This window comes from Anguilla anguilla, chromosome 15, assembly GCF_013347855.1.
Source record: "Anguilla anguilla isolate fAngAng1 chromosome 15, fAngAng1.pri, whole genome shotgun sequence".
In the NCBI taxonomy this organism is placed as follows: Eukaryota; Metazoa; Chordata; class Actinopteri; order Anguilliformes; family Anguillidae; genus Anguilla; species Anguilla anguilla.
This window is the reverse complement of record NC_049215.1, coordinates 33,011,032-33,027,454: the sequence shown is the minus strand read 5'-3', so window position 1 is coordinate 33,027,454 and position 16,423 is coordinate 33,011,032. Positions and strand designations below refer to the sequence as shown.

Here is a 16,423-nt window from a genome sequence, read left to right as displayed (position 1 = left end):
GGAGAAATTGAAAAATCCCAGCCACCCCCCCCCCCCCAGTGCTGCTCTCCCGGTACATCTCCCGGCACTGGGTTTTTTTTTTGTTTCGTTTTTTTAAAACCGATCGTCAGCAATACGGTCTCCCCGGTAACCTTGAAACTGATGCACTCTCCCAGATAAGAGCCCCGTTTTAGTAAAAGGGGGACGCAGCTCCCGTAAAATAAGCCCTCGTTACGGTAAGCCTTTATTTGCCCATAAAAAAATACTTTTTTTCTTCTTTTTTCCCCCCTCTTTGTTTTCATTCCTTACCTTTAGGAGCCGAGGATCTCAGAACTTGACAGACTTACTGAGTGTTGATTCATTTTTTTGAATTTCAGGCTGTAAAAGGAAACTTTGACCTTTTCTATCGCTTTGCTGTAAATGGGATGTAATGAATACTCTTTGAAGCCTTTAGAACTGTGCTGTAAAGGAGGAGCTGAGAGGGGCTTTGGGGTTCGTGCTGTAAAGGAGGAGCTGAGAGAGGATTTGGGGTTTGTGCTGTAAAGGAGGAGCTGAGAGGGGCTTTGGGTTTGTGCTGTAAAGGAGGAGCTGAGAGAGGATTTGGGGTTTGTGCTGTAAAGGAGGAGCTGAGAGGGGCTTTGGGGTTTGTGCTGTAAAGGAGGAGCTGAGAGGGGCTTTGGGGTTTGTGCTGTAAAGGAGGAGCTGAGAGGGGCTTTGGGTTTGTGCTGTAAAGGAGGAGCTGAGAGAGGATTTGGGGTTTGTGCTGTAAAGGAGGAGCTGAGAGGGGCTTTGGGGTTTGTGCTGTAAAGGAGGAGCTGAGAGGGGCTTTGGGGTTTGTGCTGTAAAGGAGGAGCTGAGAGAGGCTTTGGGGTTTGTGCTGTAAAGGAGGAGCTGAGAGGGGCTTTGGGGTTTGTGCTGTAAAGGAGGAGCTGAGAGGGGCTTTGGGGTTTGTGCTGTAAAGGAGGAGCTGAGAGGGGCTTTGGGGTTTGTGCTGTAAAGGAGGAGCTGAGAGGGGCTTTGGGGTTTGTTCTGTAAAGGAGGAGCTGAGAGGGGCTTTGGGGTTTGTGCTGTAAAGGAGGAGCTGAGAGGGGCTTTGGGTTTGTGCTGTAAAGGAGGAGCTGAGAGGGGCTTTGGGGTTTGTGCTGTAAAGGAGGAGCTGAGAGAGGATTTGGGGTTTGTGCTGTAAAGGAGGAGCTGAGAGGGGCTTTGGGTTTGTGCTGTAAAGGAGGAGCTGAGAGAGGATTTGGGGTTTGTGCTGTAAAGGAGGAGCTGAGAGAGGCTTTGGGGTTTGTGCTGTAAAGGAGGAGCTGAGAGAGGATTTGGGGTTTGTGCTGTAAAGGAGGAGCTGAGAGGGGCTTTGGGGTTTGTGCTGTAAAGGAGGAGCTGAGAGGGGCTTTGGGGTTTGTGCTGTAAAGGAGGAGCTGAGAGGGGCTTTGGGTTTGTGCTGTAAAGGAGGAGCTGAGAGGGGCTTTGGGGTTTGTGCTGTAAAGGAGGAGCTGAGAGGGGCTTTGGGGTTTGTGCTGTAAAGGAGGAGCTGAGAGGGGCTTTGGGGTTTGTGCTGTAAAGGAGGAGCTGAGAGGGGCTTTGGGGTTTGTGCTGTAAAGGAGGAGCTGAGAGGGGCTTTGGGGTTTGTGCTGTAAAGGAGGAGCTGAGAGGGGCTTTGGGGTTTGTGCTGTAAAGGAGGAGCTGAGAGGGGCTTTGGGTTTGTGCTGTAAAGGAGGAGCTGAGAGAGGATTTGGGGTTTGTGCTGTAAAGGAGGAGCTGAGAGGGGCTTTGGGGTTTGTGCTGTAAAGGAGGAGCTGAGAGAGGATTTGGGGTTTGTGCTGTAAAGGAGGAGCTGAGAGGGGCTTTGGGGTTTGTGCTGTAAAGGAGGAGCTGAGAGGGGCTTTGGGGTTTGTGCTGTAAAGGAGGAGCTGAGAGGGGCTTTGGGGTTTGTGCTGTAAAGGAGGAGCTGAGAGGGGCTTTGGGGTTTGTGCTGTAAAGGAGGAGCTGAGAGGGGCTTTGGGGTTTGTGCTGTAAAGGAGGAGCTGAGAGGGGCTTTGGGGTTTGTGCTGTAAAGGAGGAGCTGAGAGGGGCTTTGGGGTTTGTGCTGTAAAGGAGGAGCTGAGAGGGGCTTTGGGTTTGTGCTGTAAAGGAGGAGCTGAGAGGGGCTTTGGGGTTTGTGCTGTAAAGGAGGAGCTGAGAGGGGCTTTGGGTTTGTGCAGTGCTGTCATGTTCCGTTAGGGTTTGATATTCAGTGCCATTAATTACACTCTGAAAGAAGCTCTTTCCAGTTTGTTTCTCTCAACTGTCCTTTTGATTTGTCTCATTTGTTCTTGCTCTGTTTATTTCTTTTTTTGGCTGACAGTGTGCGTAAACATTTTTGAAGCAACTGCCTTTCACCTGGCTATCTTCCTAATCATTTTTTCAGTATTTGTTTTCCTATTAATTGAACTAAAATACTTGCTAATTGTTAAAAATGGTAAATGAACTGCATTTATATATATATTAAAAGGTATGAATAGTGCTTGAAGTCATCATATTTCTGTGGCTGTAATGATGTATGAATATATCTGAAAGGGAAGCCCTCATTTTTTAACCCTAATTTTACTGTTTGATTTTCTTACATGGAGAAATGGCCTTCTGACCCAAAAATGGCAGCTGTCTCATTTCAAAGTAAATTATAATATATTTGTGGATGACGAAGAGCCATTTGGTTCTGTTTAAAATCCATTTAAGATGCTAACAATAATAAAACCAAATGGTATCATTTGCAAAAATAAGCCATTTGGCGGCTCTGTGCGTAATTGCGATTGTATCCACGGGAAAATAAGCTCTTAAATGACCCAGTCGTCTTTAGAAACTTTCTAACAAGCTGCAGCAGCTCGGGAGGGTGAATCATCTCTTTAAAGCCATTACATTTCAGCGGCTGCCATTTTGTGATGCCTATTTACGTTAATTATGCAATTACGTTAATGAGAATTTGAATCATACGCGATATCCTTTTTATTTTACGTTTCGTACATTTATTCCGGTTATTTTTTCATTTTATTTTTTTGTTAATTTGAATTCCTAATGGTCCCATTTTTCATCGGGACGCGGTGGTGTTGTTGACTGTGTGAGTATCGTGGGCCTCTGTGGACTTTAGCCGTGGTTCTGCTCTCTCTCTCTCCAGGTTATCAGACCGTGATGCCAAATCAGCCGCAGAGCTACCAGAGCCTGGTGGGGCTGCCGCAGCCCCAGAGCCAGAGCCTGCTCGGCAGCCAGCACGCCGGCATGGGGGCGCAGATGCAGGGCATGATGGTCCAGTACCCGACCGTGCCGTCTTATCAGGTACGCATGCTGGTGTGTGTGTGTGTGTGTGTGTGTGTGTGAGTGTGTGAGTGAGTGTGTGAGAGGGTGTGTTTGTGTGTGTGTGGGTGTGGATGTGCGTGTGCGTGTGTGTGTGTGTGTGACTGTGTGTGTGTGTGTGACTGTTTGAGAGTATTTGTGTGTGTGAGAGAGTGTGTGAGTGTGTGAGTGTGTGTGTGTGTGTGTGAGAGTGTGTGCATGTGACTGAGTGTGTGTGTGTTTGCATATGTGTGAGTGTGTGTGTGTGTGTGTGTGTGTGTGTGTGTGAGTGTGTGTGAGTGTGTGTGTGACTGTTTGAGAGTGTTTGTGTGTGTGAGAGAGTGTGTGAGTGCGTGAGTGCGTGTGAGAGTGTGTGCATGTGACTGAGTCTGTGTGTGTTTGCATATGTGTGTGTGTGTGTGTGAGAGTGTGTGAGTGTTTGCATATGTGTGTGTGTAGTCATTAGTTTCACTGCAAATAGAATGTCATTTGGGAACTCATTCCTCAATAGTGGTTTTATATTGAAACCTTTGAATGAACACTCTCACTTTTGAATCGGTGTTCTTTTTGAATGGTAATGATTTAGCTATAGGCTTGTCAACTTAAAATTAATAAACAAAAAATAATAATAATAAACGGACACTTTTCATTGGTGGAGCTGCGGATGTCTGTGCCCAACGGTGCTTTTCATTGGTGGAGCTGCGGATGTCTGTGCCCAGCGGTGCTTTTCATTGGTGGAGCTGTGGATGTCTGTGCCCAGCGGTGCTTTTCATTGGTGAAGCTGCTCCTCTCTGTGCGGGCAGGTATCCATGGCCCAGGGGTCCCAGGGCATGCCGCAGCAGACGTATCAGCAGCCCATGCTGATCCCCAGCCAGTCCAGCCAGGGCCCCGTCCCGGCCTCCAGCGTGCAGGTGTACTACAGTGTTATTCCTCCCGGCCAGCAGAGCACCATGAGGTGAGCTCCGCCCCCGTCCCGCCCCGCCCTGTCCCGTACCGCAGCGTCCTGTCCCGTCCCATCCCGTCCCGTCCGTAGCGGGCCCCGTTTCACGGCTCCAGGCTGTGAGAACACACTACCCAGGACGTCCTGTCGCTTAAAGGTGGCAGGGGGTGGGGGTGGGGGGTGGGGGGGAGCGGATCTCTAGCGGGCTGGGTCGACGGAAGACGAGGAGAGGTCGTTTTCAGCCTCTTCCCCTCCTCCCTGAAGAAGTGCCTCTCTTTTTAGTAGGTCGCTCACAAGATGATTTATGATGCAGGCGATTCGGCGGGTATTAATATAACTGCGCCCGTCCCGTTTGGAGACGCTCCTCTCCGCCCCATCCTTCATGCGCGCCCCAGTATAGAGGGCTGCTCCTCCTGGGGCCTACTGCCTGCCTCCTGCAGCTAGCCTGCTGCACATCCATACGGCCTATATCTGCCTATATCAGCTTATATCTGCTTATATCTGCTTATATCTGCTTATATCTGCCTATATCTACTTATATCTGCTTATATCAGCTTATATCTGCCTATATCTGCCTATATCAGCTTGTATCAGCTTGTATCAGCTTATATCAGCTTATATCTGCTTATATCTGCCTATATCAGCTTATATCTGCTTATATCAGCCTATATCAGCTTATATCAGCTTATATCTGCCTATGTCTGCTTATATCTGCCTATATCAGCTTATATCTGCCTATATCAGCTTATATCTGCTTATATCAGCCTATATCAGCTTGTATCTGCTTATATCTGCTTATATCTGCTTATATCAGCTTATATCTGCCTATATCTGCTTATATTTGCTTATATCTGCCTATATCAGCTTATATCTGCCTATATCTGCCTATATCTGCCTATATCTGCCTATATCAGCTTATATCTGCTTATATCTGCCTATATCAGCTTATATCTGCTTATATCTGCCTATATCAGCTTATATCTGCTTATATCTGCCTATATCAGCTTCCAGTGTATCACTATCAGACTGTCAGGAGAAAATTAATTAAATAAATTTTTTTTATTATTAATATGGTATTATGATAAATGCCTACGGGACTGCATTGTTTTGATTTCCGTGACAATTGATTTCAGAAACATATTTGCTCAGCTCACTGATGAATAATAACAAAATGATATTCACTGCTTTCAAAAGAGATAAAGAGAACCCCCCAGTATGTGTAGTATATATCTAGTTCAGCATTTCTTCCCAGTTTAAAGCAGTGTGCTGAATGTGTCAGGTCTGACTAGTCATCTGTGCTTTTGGGTATCTGCACTGGGCATGACCTGACTTCCTCTCTCTTTGTGTGTGTGGTTGTGTGTGTGTGTGTGTGTGTGGTTGTGTGGTTGTGTGTGTGTGTGTTGCATGCCCTCAGCTCCTCTGTGAGTTTCCTGCCTCCTCCGGGCTCAGAGCAGATGCAGTTCCCTCGGACGTCCTCCCCCTGCAGCTCCCAGCAGCTCCCCGGCCAGCAGTGTGCAGGTACCCAATCACAATCCACTCTGTTCTAGCAGAGACCAATCACATTCCACTCTGTTCTAACAGAGACCGGTCACAGTCCACACTGTTCTAAGAGAGACCAATCGCACTGCCAACATTTCACTTCTGTTCTAGAAGTATGTCATTACTGTAGCTGCCATACATGCAGATTTCATTTGATGCATTTTTATGATTTCAAAATGGTGTACAGGGCTGGCTTTCTGCACCATGGTGTCCAGAGGTAGCTCTCTCTCTCTCTTTCCATTCTTTTCCTGCGCCTCTAGCCTTCACTCCAAATCCTCACCTCTCCCGTCTTCACAATACGAGTGAGTCCATCCTGAGCTCGCACACAACAAAGGGAAGTGGTGTTAAATACATTTACTCCTTTTGGCAAATTACTCCTCACACAAATCAAAATGGAGGTGGAGGGCATTCACAGCTCTGAGAACCCCACCATATTACCCGGACAGCTATGAAGAACAGCCGTCCCAATGCCTGAAGACCCCTGTGACTCTGAGCTAATTCAGCCTGCTTTCCCCGTCTTTACAATCTAATTATTGGAGATATGGGCTGGTAATTAAAAAGTGATTCCTCTAGTGTTTGGTTCCCTATTATCGTGTCTTTAAAGAGGCCCTCGCAAGCCTCCGAAATCTAATTTGCTGTTTTATGTTTCTCGAGTTAATTCTGATTTCCCCGAACGTTTTCAACCGTCCTCCCGTCTTTTTAGGACCCATAAAAACTGCCTTTTAAATCCTGGAATTACATTTTTGCTCAGATTGGTGACAGAAATGTGTGTGTGTGTGTGTGTGTGTATATATATATATATATACATATATATAGAGAGAGAGGGATTAAGGAGAGATTGGATTTGGAAAAGCAGCAGAAGAAATTGTGTGCAAGGATTAATGTTCCCTTCCATATGTGATCAAATTAACAGTCGAGCACTACAGGAGAGTGGATTTGACCACAGAAAGAAAGGGTCTTAATGTTGTCCTCAGATCTGGTTCATGTCAGCTGAGCCTCTTTGTCTCCTTCTGAGGCCAAACGATTGTGCACTCTGTTAAAAAATCATTAGGAAACGGTCTTCTGTTGATTTTATTTTTAGAGGAGACTTTCAGAGTGGTTAAAAACCTCTGATCCTGTTTTTGGTTCCCCTTGAAACAATCGCTCACGTACCTTAAGCCAGAGGAAAGGATTAAGCCTTTCTTTAGTTTCTGCTGCTGTTGAAATAATCATAATGAAGAGAAGCCATTTTGTGGCAGGGGGGTGAAGAGAAGGTCCAGTAACACAGCCTCGCTCACAGAGCAAACGTATTTTAATTGGCTGCTTTGCGGACGGAAATTTTAACACGATTAAGTATTTATGTCTTCATCCTTGGAGCTCGATCTCGGTGCCCAGGCCCCTTTGAATAATGCATAAGTCAACATCACTGTACAAATGCTACGTTTAATTGCTGGTGACACAGTGCATATTAAGATTGTCATGGGTTTGTGTGCGCAATTAAATTTGCCAAAACTATTGGGGAAAATGAACAGGAGGTCCTATTTTTGTCTTTAATTGAGGAGGAGAAATTATGTACTAATGGGGGAAAAAAAACATTGCTTTTGTTTCTGTTAACTTTTGTCGCGTTTAATCCTGTATCTTGCAGCTGTACCTGTGTGTAGTAATGACCTCTCTGTGCCTGTGTGTAGTAATGACCTCTCTGTGCCTGTGTGTAGTAATGACCTCTCTGTGCCTGTGTGTAGTAATGACCTCTCTGTGCCTGTGTGTAGTAATGACCTCTCTGTGCCTGTGTGTAGTAATGGCCTCTCTGTGCCTGTGTGTAGTAATGACCTCTCTGTGCCTGTGTGTAGTAATGACCTCTCTGTGCCTGTGTGTAGTAATGACCTCTCTGTGCCTGTGTGTAGTAATGACCTCTCTGTGCCTGTGTGTAGTAATGACCTCTCTGTGCCTGTGTGTAGTAATGGCCTCTCTGTGCCTGTGTGTAGTAATGACCTCTCTGTGCCTGTGTGTAGTAATGGCCTCTCTGTGCCTGTGTGTAGTAATGGCCTCTCTGTGCCTGTGTGTAGTAATGACCTCTCTGTGCCTGTGTGTAGTAATGACCTCTCTGTGCCTGTGTGTAGTAATGACCTCTCTGTGCCTGTGTGTAGTAATGGCCTCTCTGTGCCTGTGTGTAGTAATGACCTCTCTGTGCCTGTGTGTAGTAATGACCTCTCTGTGCCTGTGTGTAGTAATGACCTCTCTGTGCCTGTGTGTAGTAATGACCTCTCTGTGCCTGTGTGTAGTAATGACCTCTCTGTGCCTGTGTGTAGTAATGGCCTCTCTGTGCCTGTGTGTAGTAATGACCTCTCTGTGCCTGTGTGTAGTAATGACCTCTCTGTGCCTGTGTGTAGTAATGGCCTCTCTGTGCCTGTGTGTAGTAATGACCTCTCTGTGCCTGTGTGTAGTAATGACCTCTCTGTGTCTGTGTGTAGTAATGACCTCTCTGTGCCTGTGTGTAGTAATGACCTCTCTGTGCCTGTGTGTAGTAATGACCTCTCTGTGCCTGTGTGTAGTAATGACCTCTCTGTGCCTGTGTGTAGTAATGACCTCTCTGTGCCTGTGTGTAGTAATGACCTCTCTGTGTCTGTGTGTAGTAATGACCTCTCTGTGCCTGTGTGTAGTAATGACCTCTCTGTGCCTGTGTGTAGTAATGACCTCTCTGTGCCTGTATGTAGTAATGACCTCTCTGTGCCTGTATGTAGTAATGACCTCTCTGTGCCTGTGTGTAGTAATGGCCTCTCTGTGCCTGTGTGTAGTAATGACCTCTCTGTGCCTGTGTGTAGTAATGACCTCTCTGTGTCTGTGTGTAGTAATGACCTCTCTGTGCCTGTGTGTAGTAATGACCTCTCTGTGCCTGTGTGTAGTAATGACCTCTCTGTGCCTGTGTGTAGTAATGACCTCTCTGTGCCTGTGTGTAGTAATGACCTCTCTGTGCCTGTGTGTAGTAATGACCTCTCTGTGCCTGTGTGTAGTAATGACCTCTCTGTGCCTGTGTGTAGTAATGACCTCTCTGTACCTGTGTGTGTAGTAATGGCCTCTCTGTGCCTGTGTGTAGTAATGACCTCTCTGTGCCTGTGTGTAGTAATGACCTCTCTGTGCCTGTGTGTAGTAATGACCTCTCTGTGCCTGTGTGTAGTAATGGCCTCTCTGTGCCTGTGTGTAGTAATGACCTCTCTGTGCCTGTGTGTAGTAATGACCTCTCTGTGCCTGTGTGTAGTAATGGCCTCTCTGTGCCTGTGTGTAGTAATGGCCTCTCTGTGCCTGTGTGTAGTAATGACCTCTCTGTGCCTGTGTGTAGTAATGACCTCTCTGTGTCTGTGTGTAGTAATGACCTCTCTGTGCCTGTGTGTAGTAATGACCTCTCTGTGCCTGTATGTAGTCATGACCTCTCTGTGCCTGTGTGTAGTAATGACCTCTCTGTGCCTGTGTGTAGTAATGACCTCTCTGTGCCTGTATGTAGTAATGACCTCTCTGTGCCTGTGTGTAGTAATGACCTCTCTGTGCCTGTGTGTAGTAATGACCTCTCTGTGCCTGTGTGTAGTAATGGCCTCTCTGTACCTGTGTGTAGTAATGACCTCTCTGTGCCTGTGTGTAGTAATGGCCTCTCTGTGCCTGTGTGTAGTAATGACCTCTCTGTGCCTGTGTGTAGTAATGACCTCTCTGTGCCTGTGTGTAGTAATGACCTCTCTGTGCCTGTGTGTAGTAATGGCCTCTCTGTGCCTGTGTGTAGTAATGACCTCTCTGTGCCTGTGTGTAGTAATGGCCTCTCTGTGCCTGTGTGTAGTAATGACCTCTCTGTGCCTGTGTGTAGTAATGACCTCTCTGTGCCTGTGTGTAGTAATGACCTCTCTGTGCCTGTGTGTAGTAATGACCTCTCTGTGCCTATGTGTAGTAATGGCCTCTCTGTGCCTGTGTGTAGTAATGGCTTCTCTGTGCCTTGTAGTCTGTGCCGGTGCTGGTGTGGTGAAGTGTGGCGTTTCGTGCGCACGCAGTTCAGGGAGTGGCCTGTGATGTCACAAGTTTTGTTTTTTCGTGCAGGTGTGCCCCCCCCACACGGCAGCGGCATGCTCATGATGCAGCTGACGTTACCCCCGAACCAGCAGCCCCGGGCGCACTCCCCCCCCCAGTGGAAGCACCACAAATACTACAGCCTGGACCACCAGAGGGGCCAGAAGTGTACAGACCTCCCCAGTCTCGACACATCGCAGGTAACTCCGCCCCCAGTTAGGACGGCTGTGTTGCCATGGTAACCCTGCTGTTTTACATTACATTACATTACATTACAGGCATTTAGCAGACGCTCTTATCCAGAGCGACATAAAACAGACTTTTTTTTTTAGGACAGGCTGTGGTGCTATGGTAACACTGCCCCTGTGTAGTACAAAATGGGGTGCCGTGGTAACAGTACCCCTATAGGACAGCATGTGAGGGTGTATAGGGACTGCTGGACTGTCAGTCTGAGGGTCATGGGCTCCAGTGTTTTCCTCAGATTCTACAGTGAAACTCAGTCTCTCTTTTTAGGCTCCCTCGTTCTCATCGGGTGTGCTTTAGCAGCTGGGGACGCCAGTTTTCTGATTATTTAAAATGAGTTTGAAGCGTTTTTTTACGCTGCTGTGTCACACCGAGCTCCTCGGGCACATCGCTGTTTTTAGGGGCCCATGGAGCTGAAAACGGGCCTATTTTTAAGTGTTCTGAGTCAAGAAAGCGCCCCACGTCACTGTCACTCTATTCTCTGCCGTCCAATCGCATGACAGTAGAGGCGGGCCTTGAGTATGCCGTTAGCTTCTTCTGTAAATAAAGGAGAAGATGAAAGAGAGGTTGGTCGTGACAGTTCCTGGCCACTGGCAGTTGTACGATTTCACAAATCGTAACTTCCATGACAAAAAATAATCGGTCCAAGGCACGACGACACATTAGTGCCGTGAGGACGTAGATGGGAAGTTATTTTCGGGTGAAATTAGGCAGCTAATGACATTAAATACGTTACGCAAACGATTGACAGGAGCAGAGTGCCGTTGCCGAGCAACAGCGCGAAAAAAAATAAAACGGCGCCTCCTGCGCATTTTTCAGAGTAGGCTTCAAAAAAACCACGACAGGAAGTGAGTCTCGCGTTTCCATGCCAATAAAACGCATCCGGTGTGAAAGCAGCCTTAGAATCCGCACCTGTTCAGACACCTAGCTATTGATTCACCTCAGTCTTTAACTTAATCGGTTAAATAATTCTGCTGTTTTTTTAATACAGTTTGCAGTATAGCACAATGCAGACATGAGAAGTTAATGGCATGCGCACCTATTCCTGACATAATGTGGCTGAAGAGGGTAAATAATCCCACTAAAGCATGAAAAGCACAAATATTTGAAAAATGAACAACTTTTTAACATTTGGGGATTGCAATTGGGGTTGAAACGAAAACCAGCATCAGCAGGGGCGGTCCCCAGGACTGAGGTAGAATACCAGCATCATAGAGGATTAATCATTTATGGAATGGTTTACCAGGACTCTTTGTGGAACCATCCACAGCCTTGACCTGACCTGACCTGACCTGACCTGACCTGACCTAACCTGACCTAACCTAACCTGACCTGTCCCTCAGATTGACGTAGCCCTGTCTGTGCGGCTTGATTGATTTTCTGTATTCTCGCCTGTTCAGTCACTGACTCAGAGCAGTGTGGTAAATGTGAACTTGATTTGTCCCGGATTCCGTGCGGTACAGCTATTGGTGCATAAATAGGCTTAACCCCCCCCCCCCCCTGTTCCCTGCCCCTGCAGAGCAGTCCCCAGCTAGGAAGCCCCAGCTCCTCCCCGGCCCAGTCCCCCGCCCCCGCCCACCTGACCAACATGAAGAACGTCCGCCCCGGCCTCGCCCCCATCTCCATCATGCCCCAGTTCTCCAGGCCGTTCGTCCCGGGACAAGGTGAGCCGCGGGGGGGGGATTGGGGAGGGGAGGGGAGGGAAGGGGGTAGGGTCCGGGCCGAGTGCCGTTTGTTCCTCTCAGCGGAGTTACTGTGTTATCCCACTGCGGCCAAACCGGCCAATCACAGCCTTGCGATGTGGACTCATCAGCAGTTTACAACTTTACTTTTTGGCTGATCTCTTAGGTTATGTGGTGCATTTTTTCTGCATTCATTTTCTGTTTGTAATCTTTTTAATGTCTGTCAGTGTAGTGAGCTTTTTTCATTTTAATTTATTTATTTTTTGCACATATGCCCATTGAGTTTGAGTGTGCAAAAAGCACTATATAAGGTGCATTATTATTATTATTATTATTGTTATTATTATTATTATTACGTGCGTGCCTGAGTGCGTTGTCCCTCCCCAGGTGACGCACGGTACCCCCTGCTGGGGCAGCCCCTCCAGTACACCCCTCCCATCCGTCCCCCTCTCATCCATGGACCTCACGTTGTCCCCAGCCACCAGGTGAGGACCAAACAGATGCACAGAAATGCACACACATATACACACGCGCTCACACAAACACACACACAGACACACACACACACACACACACACACATACATACACACGCGCTCACACACACACACACACACACACACCCACGCGTGCACGCACACATGCACGGAATGCCAAGAGAAAGAGCAGAATATTCGTTCGCTGAAATCAGACCCACTGTCTGAACGTTGCTGTGTTGTTGTTTTTTTTTCCCAGGGTCCTATGGGAATTCGACAGGTTGGCCGAGGGAGGAAACTGACGAGGAAAGCACTATCTACAGATCTCAGTGTAGGTGAAGCAGGTAATGGTAGGGCATCTCCCTCCACCATAGTGTAGGGGTCAGGAAACCGAAGGATTCTGCTTTACTGTGTAATTCTCCTGCCTGTCTCTGTGCTTCTTTACAAAAGTGTCATTGTAAGCTCCATAGTGCCTCATCAGAGAGCAAGGTATGGATGGTGTGTGTGTGTGTATGTGTGTGAGATTGTGTTTGCGTGTGTATCAGCAGTTATTCATTGTCGAAGCAGCAAAAAATGTTATGCTTTTAAAAAAGTACCCCTGTGAGTGAAAGTTGGAGTGCAGGAATGCTGAAGTGAAGTGAAAGAAACGCAGAGTGCCAGGTCGTTTAAAGCAACGCCCTGCGTCATCTGCTTTTCTGAAACGATGGCCGACAGCTTTCGGTGAGTCTGGAGGACGAACTCGGCCGTCCCGTCTCGGCTTGTGTGCGTTAGTGAAGGGAAGCGGCTGTGTTGGGGAGGGAGAACATTGACTGAAGCAGAATGCCGTTGTGTTGATGCGAGCGCTAACCGTGTTTCTTTATGGACGGCGCTGCCTCCCGCTGAAGCGCATGCTGTAAAGCCTGATTTATACTTTGTCGCACGACCCTTGTGACAAGTGTCACATGACAAAAATGACGTATTTTCAACGGAAAAAAGGTGTCGCGCAGCTCTAGAATTTTGTCGCAGAACTTGACGCTTTGTCGCGCAGTGCTGATTGGATAGCCAGATGGAACACTGAAATTTATTGTCATGGATACGTGTTATTTCACTGTCGAGTGCTGCCATATTTTCAGAAAGGTAACGTTAAACTGTCAAAAAAAAAAAAAAAACTGTCAGGAGTTTGGCGTATTGTTACCATAGAGACAATAGAACTCTCGTCAGAGCCCTTTGCGGAAGTATAAAACGCAAAACGTCGTGTGACGCTTGTCGAAATGGCCGTGCGAGGAAGTGTAAATCGGGCTTGCGGGCGTGTCGTTGCTCTGGGAGTGACGCGCCTCTCTCTCTCTCTCCCCCTCCACCGCACAGTAAGTGGGCGGATCCTGGAAGTGACTGACCTGCCGGAGGGGATGGGTCGTGTGGAAGCTGATTCGCTGCTCGGGGAGCTGTGCAAGGCGGGGGCCACCATCCGGTGGCTGCCAGAGCCCCCGCCGCCGCCGCCCCCGCCCCCGCCGCCGCCGCCGCCGAGACTGAACTGCGGAGCCGGGGACGGCGACACGAACTCTGACCCCTCGACACCGCCCCGGGACCCGGCCTCCGGCTACACCGTCCTGGCCGTGTTCCCCACCAAATACGCGGCACAGAGCGCCCTGGTCCGGCACAGCAGCCCCCCCGCCGCCTTCCGGCTCAGAACTAGCAAGAGACACTACGACTTCCACAACCTGGAGCGGGCCAGCTCCCAGTAGGGGGCGCCGAAGAGCAGGATCCCCGCAGCACCCCCCTCCTCCTCCACCCACTGCCACCATCACCACCACCACTACCAGTCACTTCCTGTCCTTGTCCCCTCCCCACTTCATGTTTTTCACTAAAGTTGGCTTGATGTAATGGGCTTTCACTTGAGTTGTAGAGACTTTTGGGAATATGTTGCCTTTGTAATGTTCTTAGCAATTCCATTATAAAATAAAAATTGGCCATTTATTATTTTTTATTTTGTGTGTGTGGGAGGGGAGTTCAGAATTGGCAGGAACATTTCAAATGGCAGCATGTACTTTTTTCTTTTTTTTTTTTTTTCTTTTTTGTTTTTTTAGTTAAGTTTTATATTTGTGAAATCTGGTGTCAGACCCAAAGCGTGGTTGTACAGCTGCATTCTTTTCTCCCGTCCCTCTGTTTCCCGACCTCTCTCAGCTTTATCCCCCTTTAAAGCAGAGAGCTCAGCAGGTGAGACACAGCAGGTAGGCCCAGGTAGGCCCTGCCCCCCCGCCCCCCCACAGCCTGTCCCTGGCCAGCCGCTCGCGGTTCAGCAGGGTTACTCCACCGTGGACATGTCCCGAGCGACACCATGAGTTTCTTTTTGTGCCTTCTATTAGGATTCCCCCGTTTTACTCCTTCACAAAATCTAGAAGGCACCTCAGTGTTGCTCGTAAAATGATCCACATCTTTGTAAATACTTTATATAGTACAGTAGATATATAATTCGATCCGGTTTTCCTCACTGCAAAATGTTATGCTGGTAACAGGCACGAATGAGCGCACTGTCTTTGGTTCAGTGTTCCTGGTCTGGTTTTAACTTAATTTAAAAAAAATAAGTCAAGAAATGCATATCTCACCGGTGGCATATTTTTAGCAATCCTCAAGCTTCATGTGTCTCAGCTATCCCCTCCTCTACTCCTCTCCTCACCTTTTCTTCACACTAGCCCAATCGTTTCAAATCTGTCATTTAAAAAAAGTTTTTTTTTTTTTGTTTTTGTTTTTTTCCTTTTTTTTTTTTTTCTTTTTTAAGTCCTTAGGTCACTGGAAAATCAGTTTGCACATTTATACAACTGAATTTTTTTTTTCTTTTACTGTTCTCCCAAATGTGTGGATTCTGAAAAGCTGTACAATGTTTGCTGGTGCAAGTCATTTTTATTTCAGTTTGAAACCAATAAATGTTTACACCAAATGATGTGCTTCGTCACAGATGAGGGGTTTTTTTTTTTCCAGTGCATCGAGATGCAGAGAAATCCTGACGATGCCACCTGCACTCGTCAACCGCTTTCCTCAGGATTCAAATCAGAGTGAAAATAATTTTGATGGAATGCCTCGGATTTGAACACCAAGTAGATATAAAACGATTTGGCTTTTGAAAATAATACCGCGCAGTTTATGTCTTTGTGCAGCTGATGCATTTTGACTGTTGAATTTCTATAAGGCAGGGGGCTTTGCTACATTAACCCCCGTGGAACCTCAGCCCCAGGCGAGTATCGCATTTCATGATGATTTATTCCTTTTTTTCATATTTTAAACGGAGTGATGGAAAAGCACCACGCTCCTGGGTTTCTGCTCAGACTCATGAAGGTTTTAACGGGCAAGTAATGGCTCAAAATGGATTTAATTTTGCGTTTCATTCAGCGAAGCCGAAATGTCCATAACATTTAGCGTCTCCATTCACTTTACAAGATCATTAACAGATAGGCCTAATTAACTTGACATTTGTGCAGACTTATCAAGGAAACTGCTCTCTGCTTAGCTGTGAAGACTTTTCTTCCCTAACAGCAACCACCCGCAGGTATCGTATTCGTCTTGTGTTATTGTTTTAAAACACACAATCCATTTTTGTTCCCGTCTGTGAATGTATTATGCAGTTATACGGAATGCACTATCAATCTTATTTGTTATTTTGTCTACAGAATTACCCTGATTACATTTAATACCCTAAAATATTGCACTCCATGTACTTGCAGACTGTTCTAGTGCAGCCGATTAACTTCTCCATTTAAGAGGAATGTGCTTCTGTTCCAAGTGAAACATGCTAAATGACAGAATTCAGCAAGCAAGACCCTGTGACAGGGAAACGGAACTATGTCAGAATTAATTGAAGGATCACTTGCTTAATTGAAGGTTGATTAGATTTGAGATCATCGATTGATCAAATGTCTGGGAGTCAGGGTTGAAGTCTGAACAGATTGGGTTTTAGTTGGTGTCGGAAAAGTGTTGGAATTCCAACAATTCTGAAAGATGCAAGTAATTAATTCCACCACTGATTGAGTTTTTGATTAAATACAGTTTCATGAATTTATTTATAAATGGAAAACATGGCAGGTTACTGAGTGGAGAGTTTGAATAAATGTGTTTTTAGTTTACACACTCAGTGGCCACTTTATTTGGTACCCCTTATCAAGTATCAGGTTAGGACCCCCTTTTATTTCTAGAACTGTCTGTGTTCTTCACGGGCAGCAAGTATTGGGGGCAGCAAGGTGCTGATAACATTCCTTAGGG

The 16,423-nt window shown here is 47.0% G+C and overlaps 1 protein-coding gene across 16 annotated transcripts in view; it reads left to right on the top strand.

Annotated features, from left to right (window-relative positions):
• Window positions 1-15,122, top strand: part of LOC118214077 (R3H domain-containing protein 1) — a 62,059-nt gene extending 46,937 nt beyond the window's left edge. For 10 of the 16 annotated variants that reach the window (XM_035393568.1, XM_035393562.1, XM_035393563.1 and 7 more), the window contains 9 exons: window positions 3,134-3,291; window positions 4,092-4,243; window positions 5,643-5,746; window positions 6,028-6,069; window positions 9,824-9,993; window positions 11,556-11,700; window positions 12,106-12,203; window positions 12,453-12,537; window positions 13,538-15,122. In XM_035393568.1, the coding sequence (XP_035249459.1) occupies window positions 3,134-3,291; window positions 4,092-4,243; window positions 5,643-5,746; window positions 6,028-6,069; window positions 9,824-9,993; window positions 11,556-11,700; window positions 12,106-12,203; window positions 12,453-12,537; window positions 13,538-13,914 (1,331 nt within the window). In that variant the 3' untranslated portion in view covers window positions 13,915-15,122. The remainder of the gene's footprint in view (window positions 1-3,133; window positions 3,292-4,091; window positions 4,244-5,642; window positions 5,747-6,027; window positions 6,070-9,823; window positions 9,994-11,555; window positions 11,701-12,105; window positions 12,204-12,452; window positions 12,538-13,537) is intronic. The other 6 variants (XM_035393569.1, XM_035393566.1, XM_035393565.1 and 3 more) reach the window with 2 other exon arrangements.
• The last annotated feature ends 1,301 nt before the right edge of the window (window positions 15,123-16,423 follow it).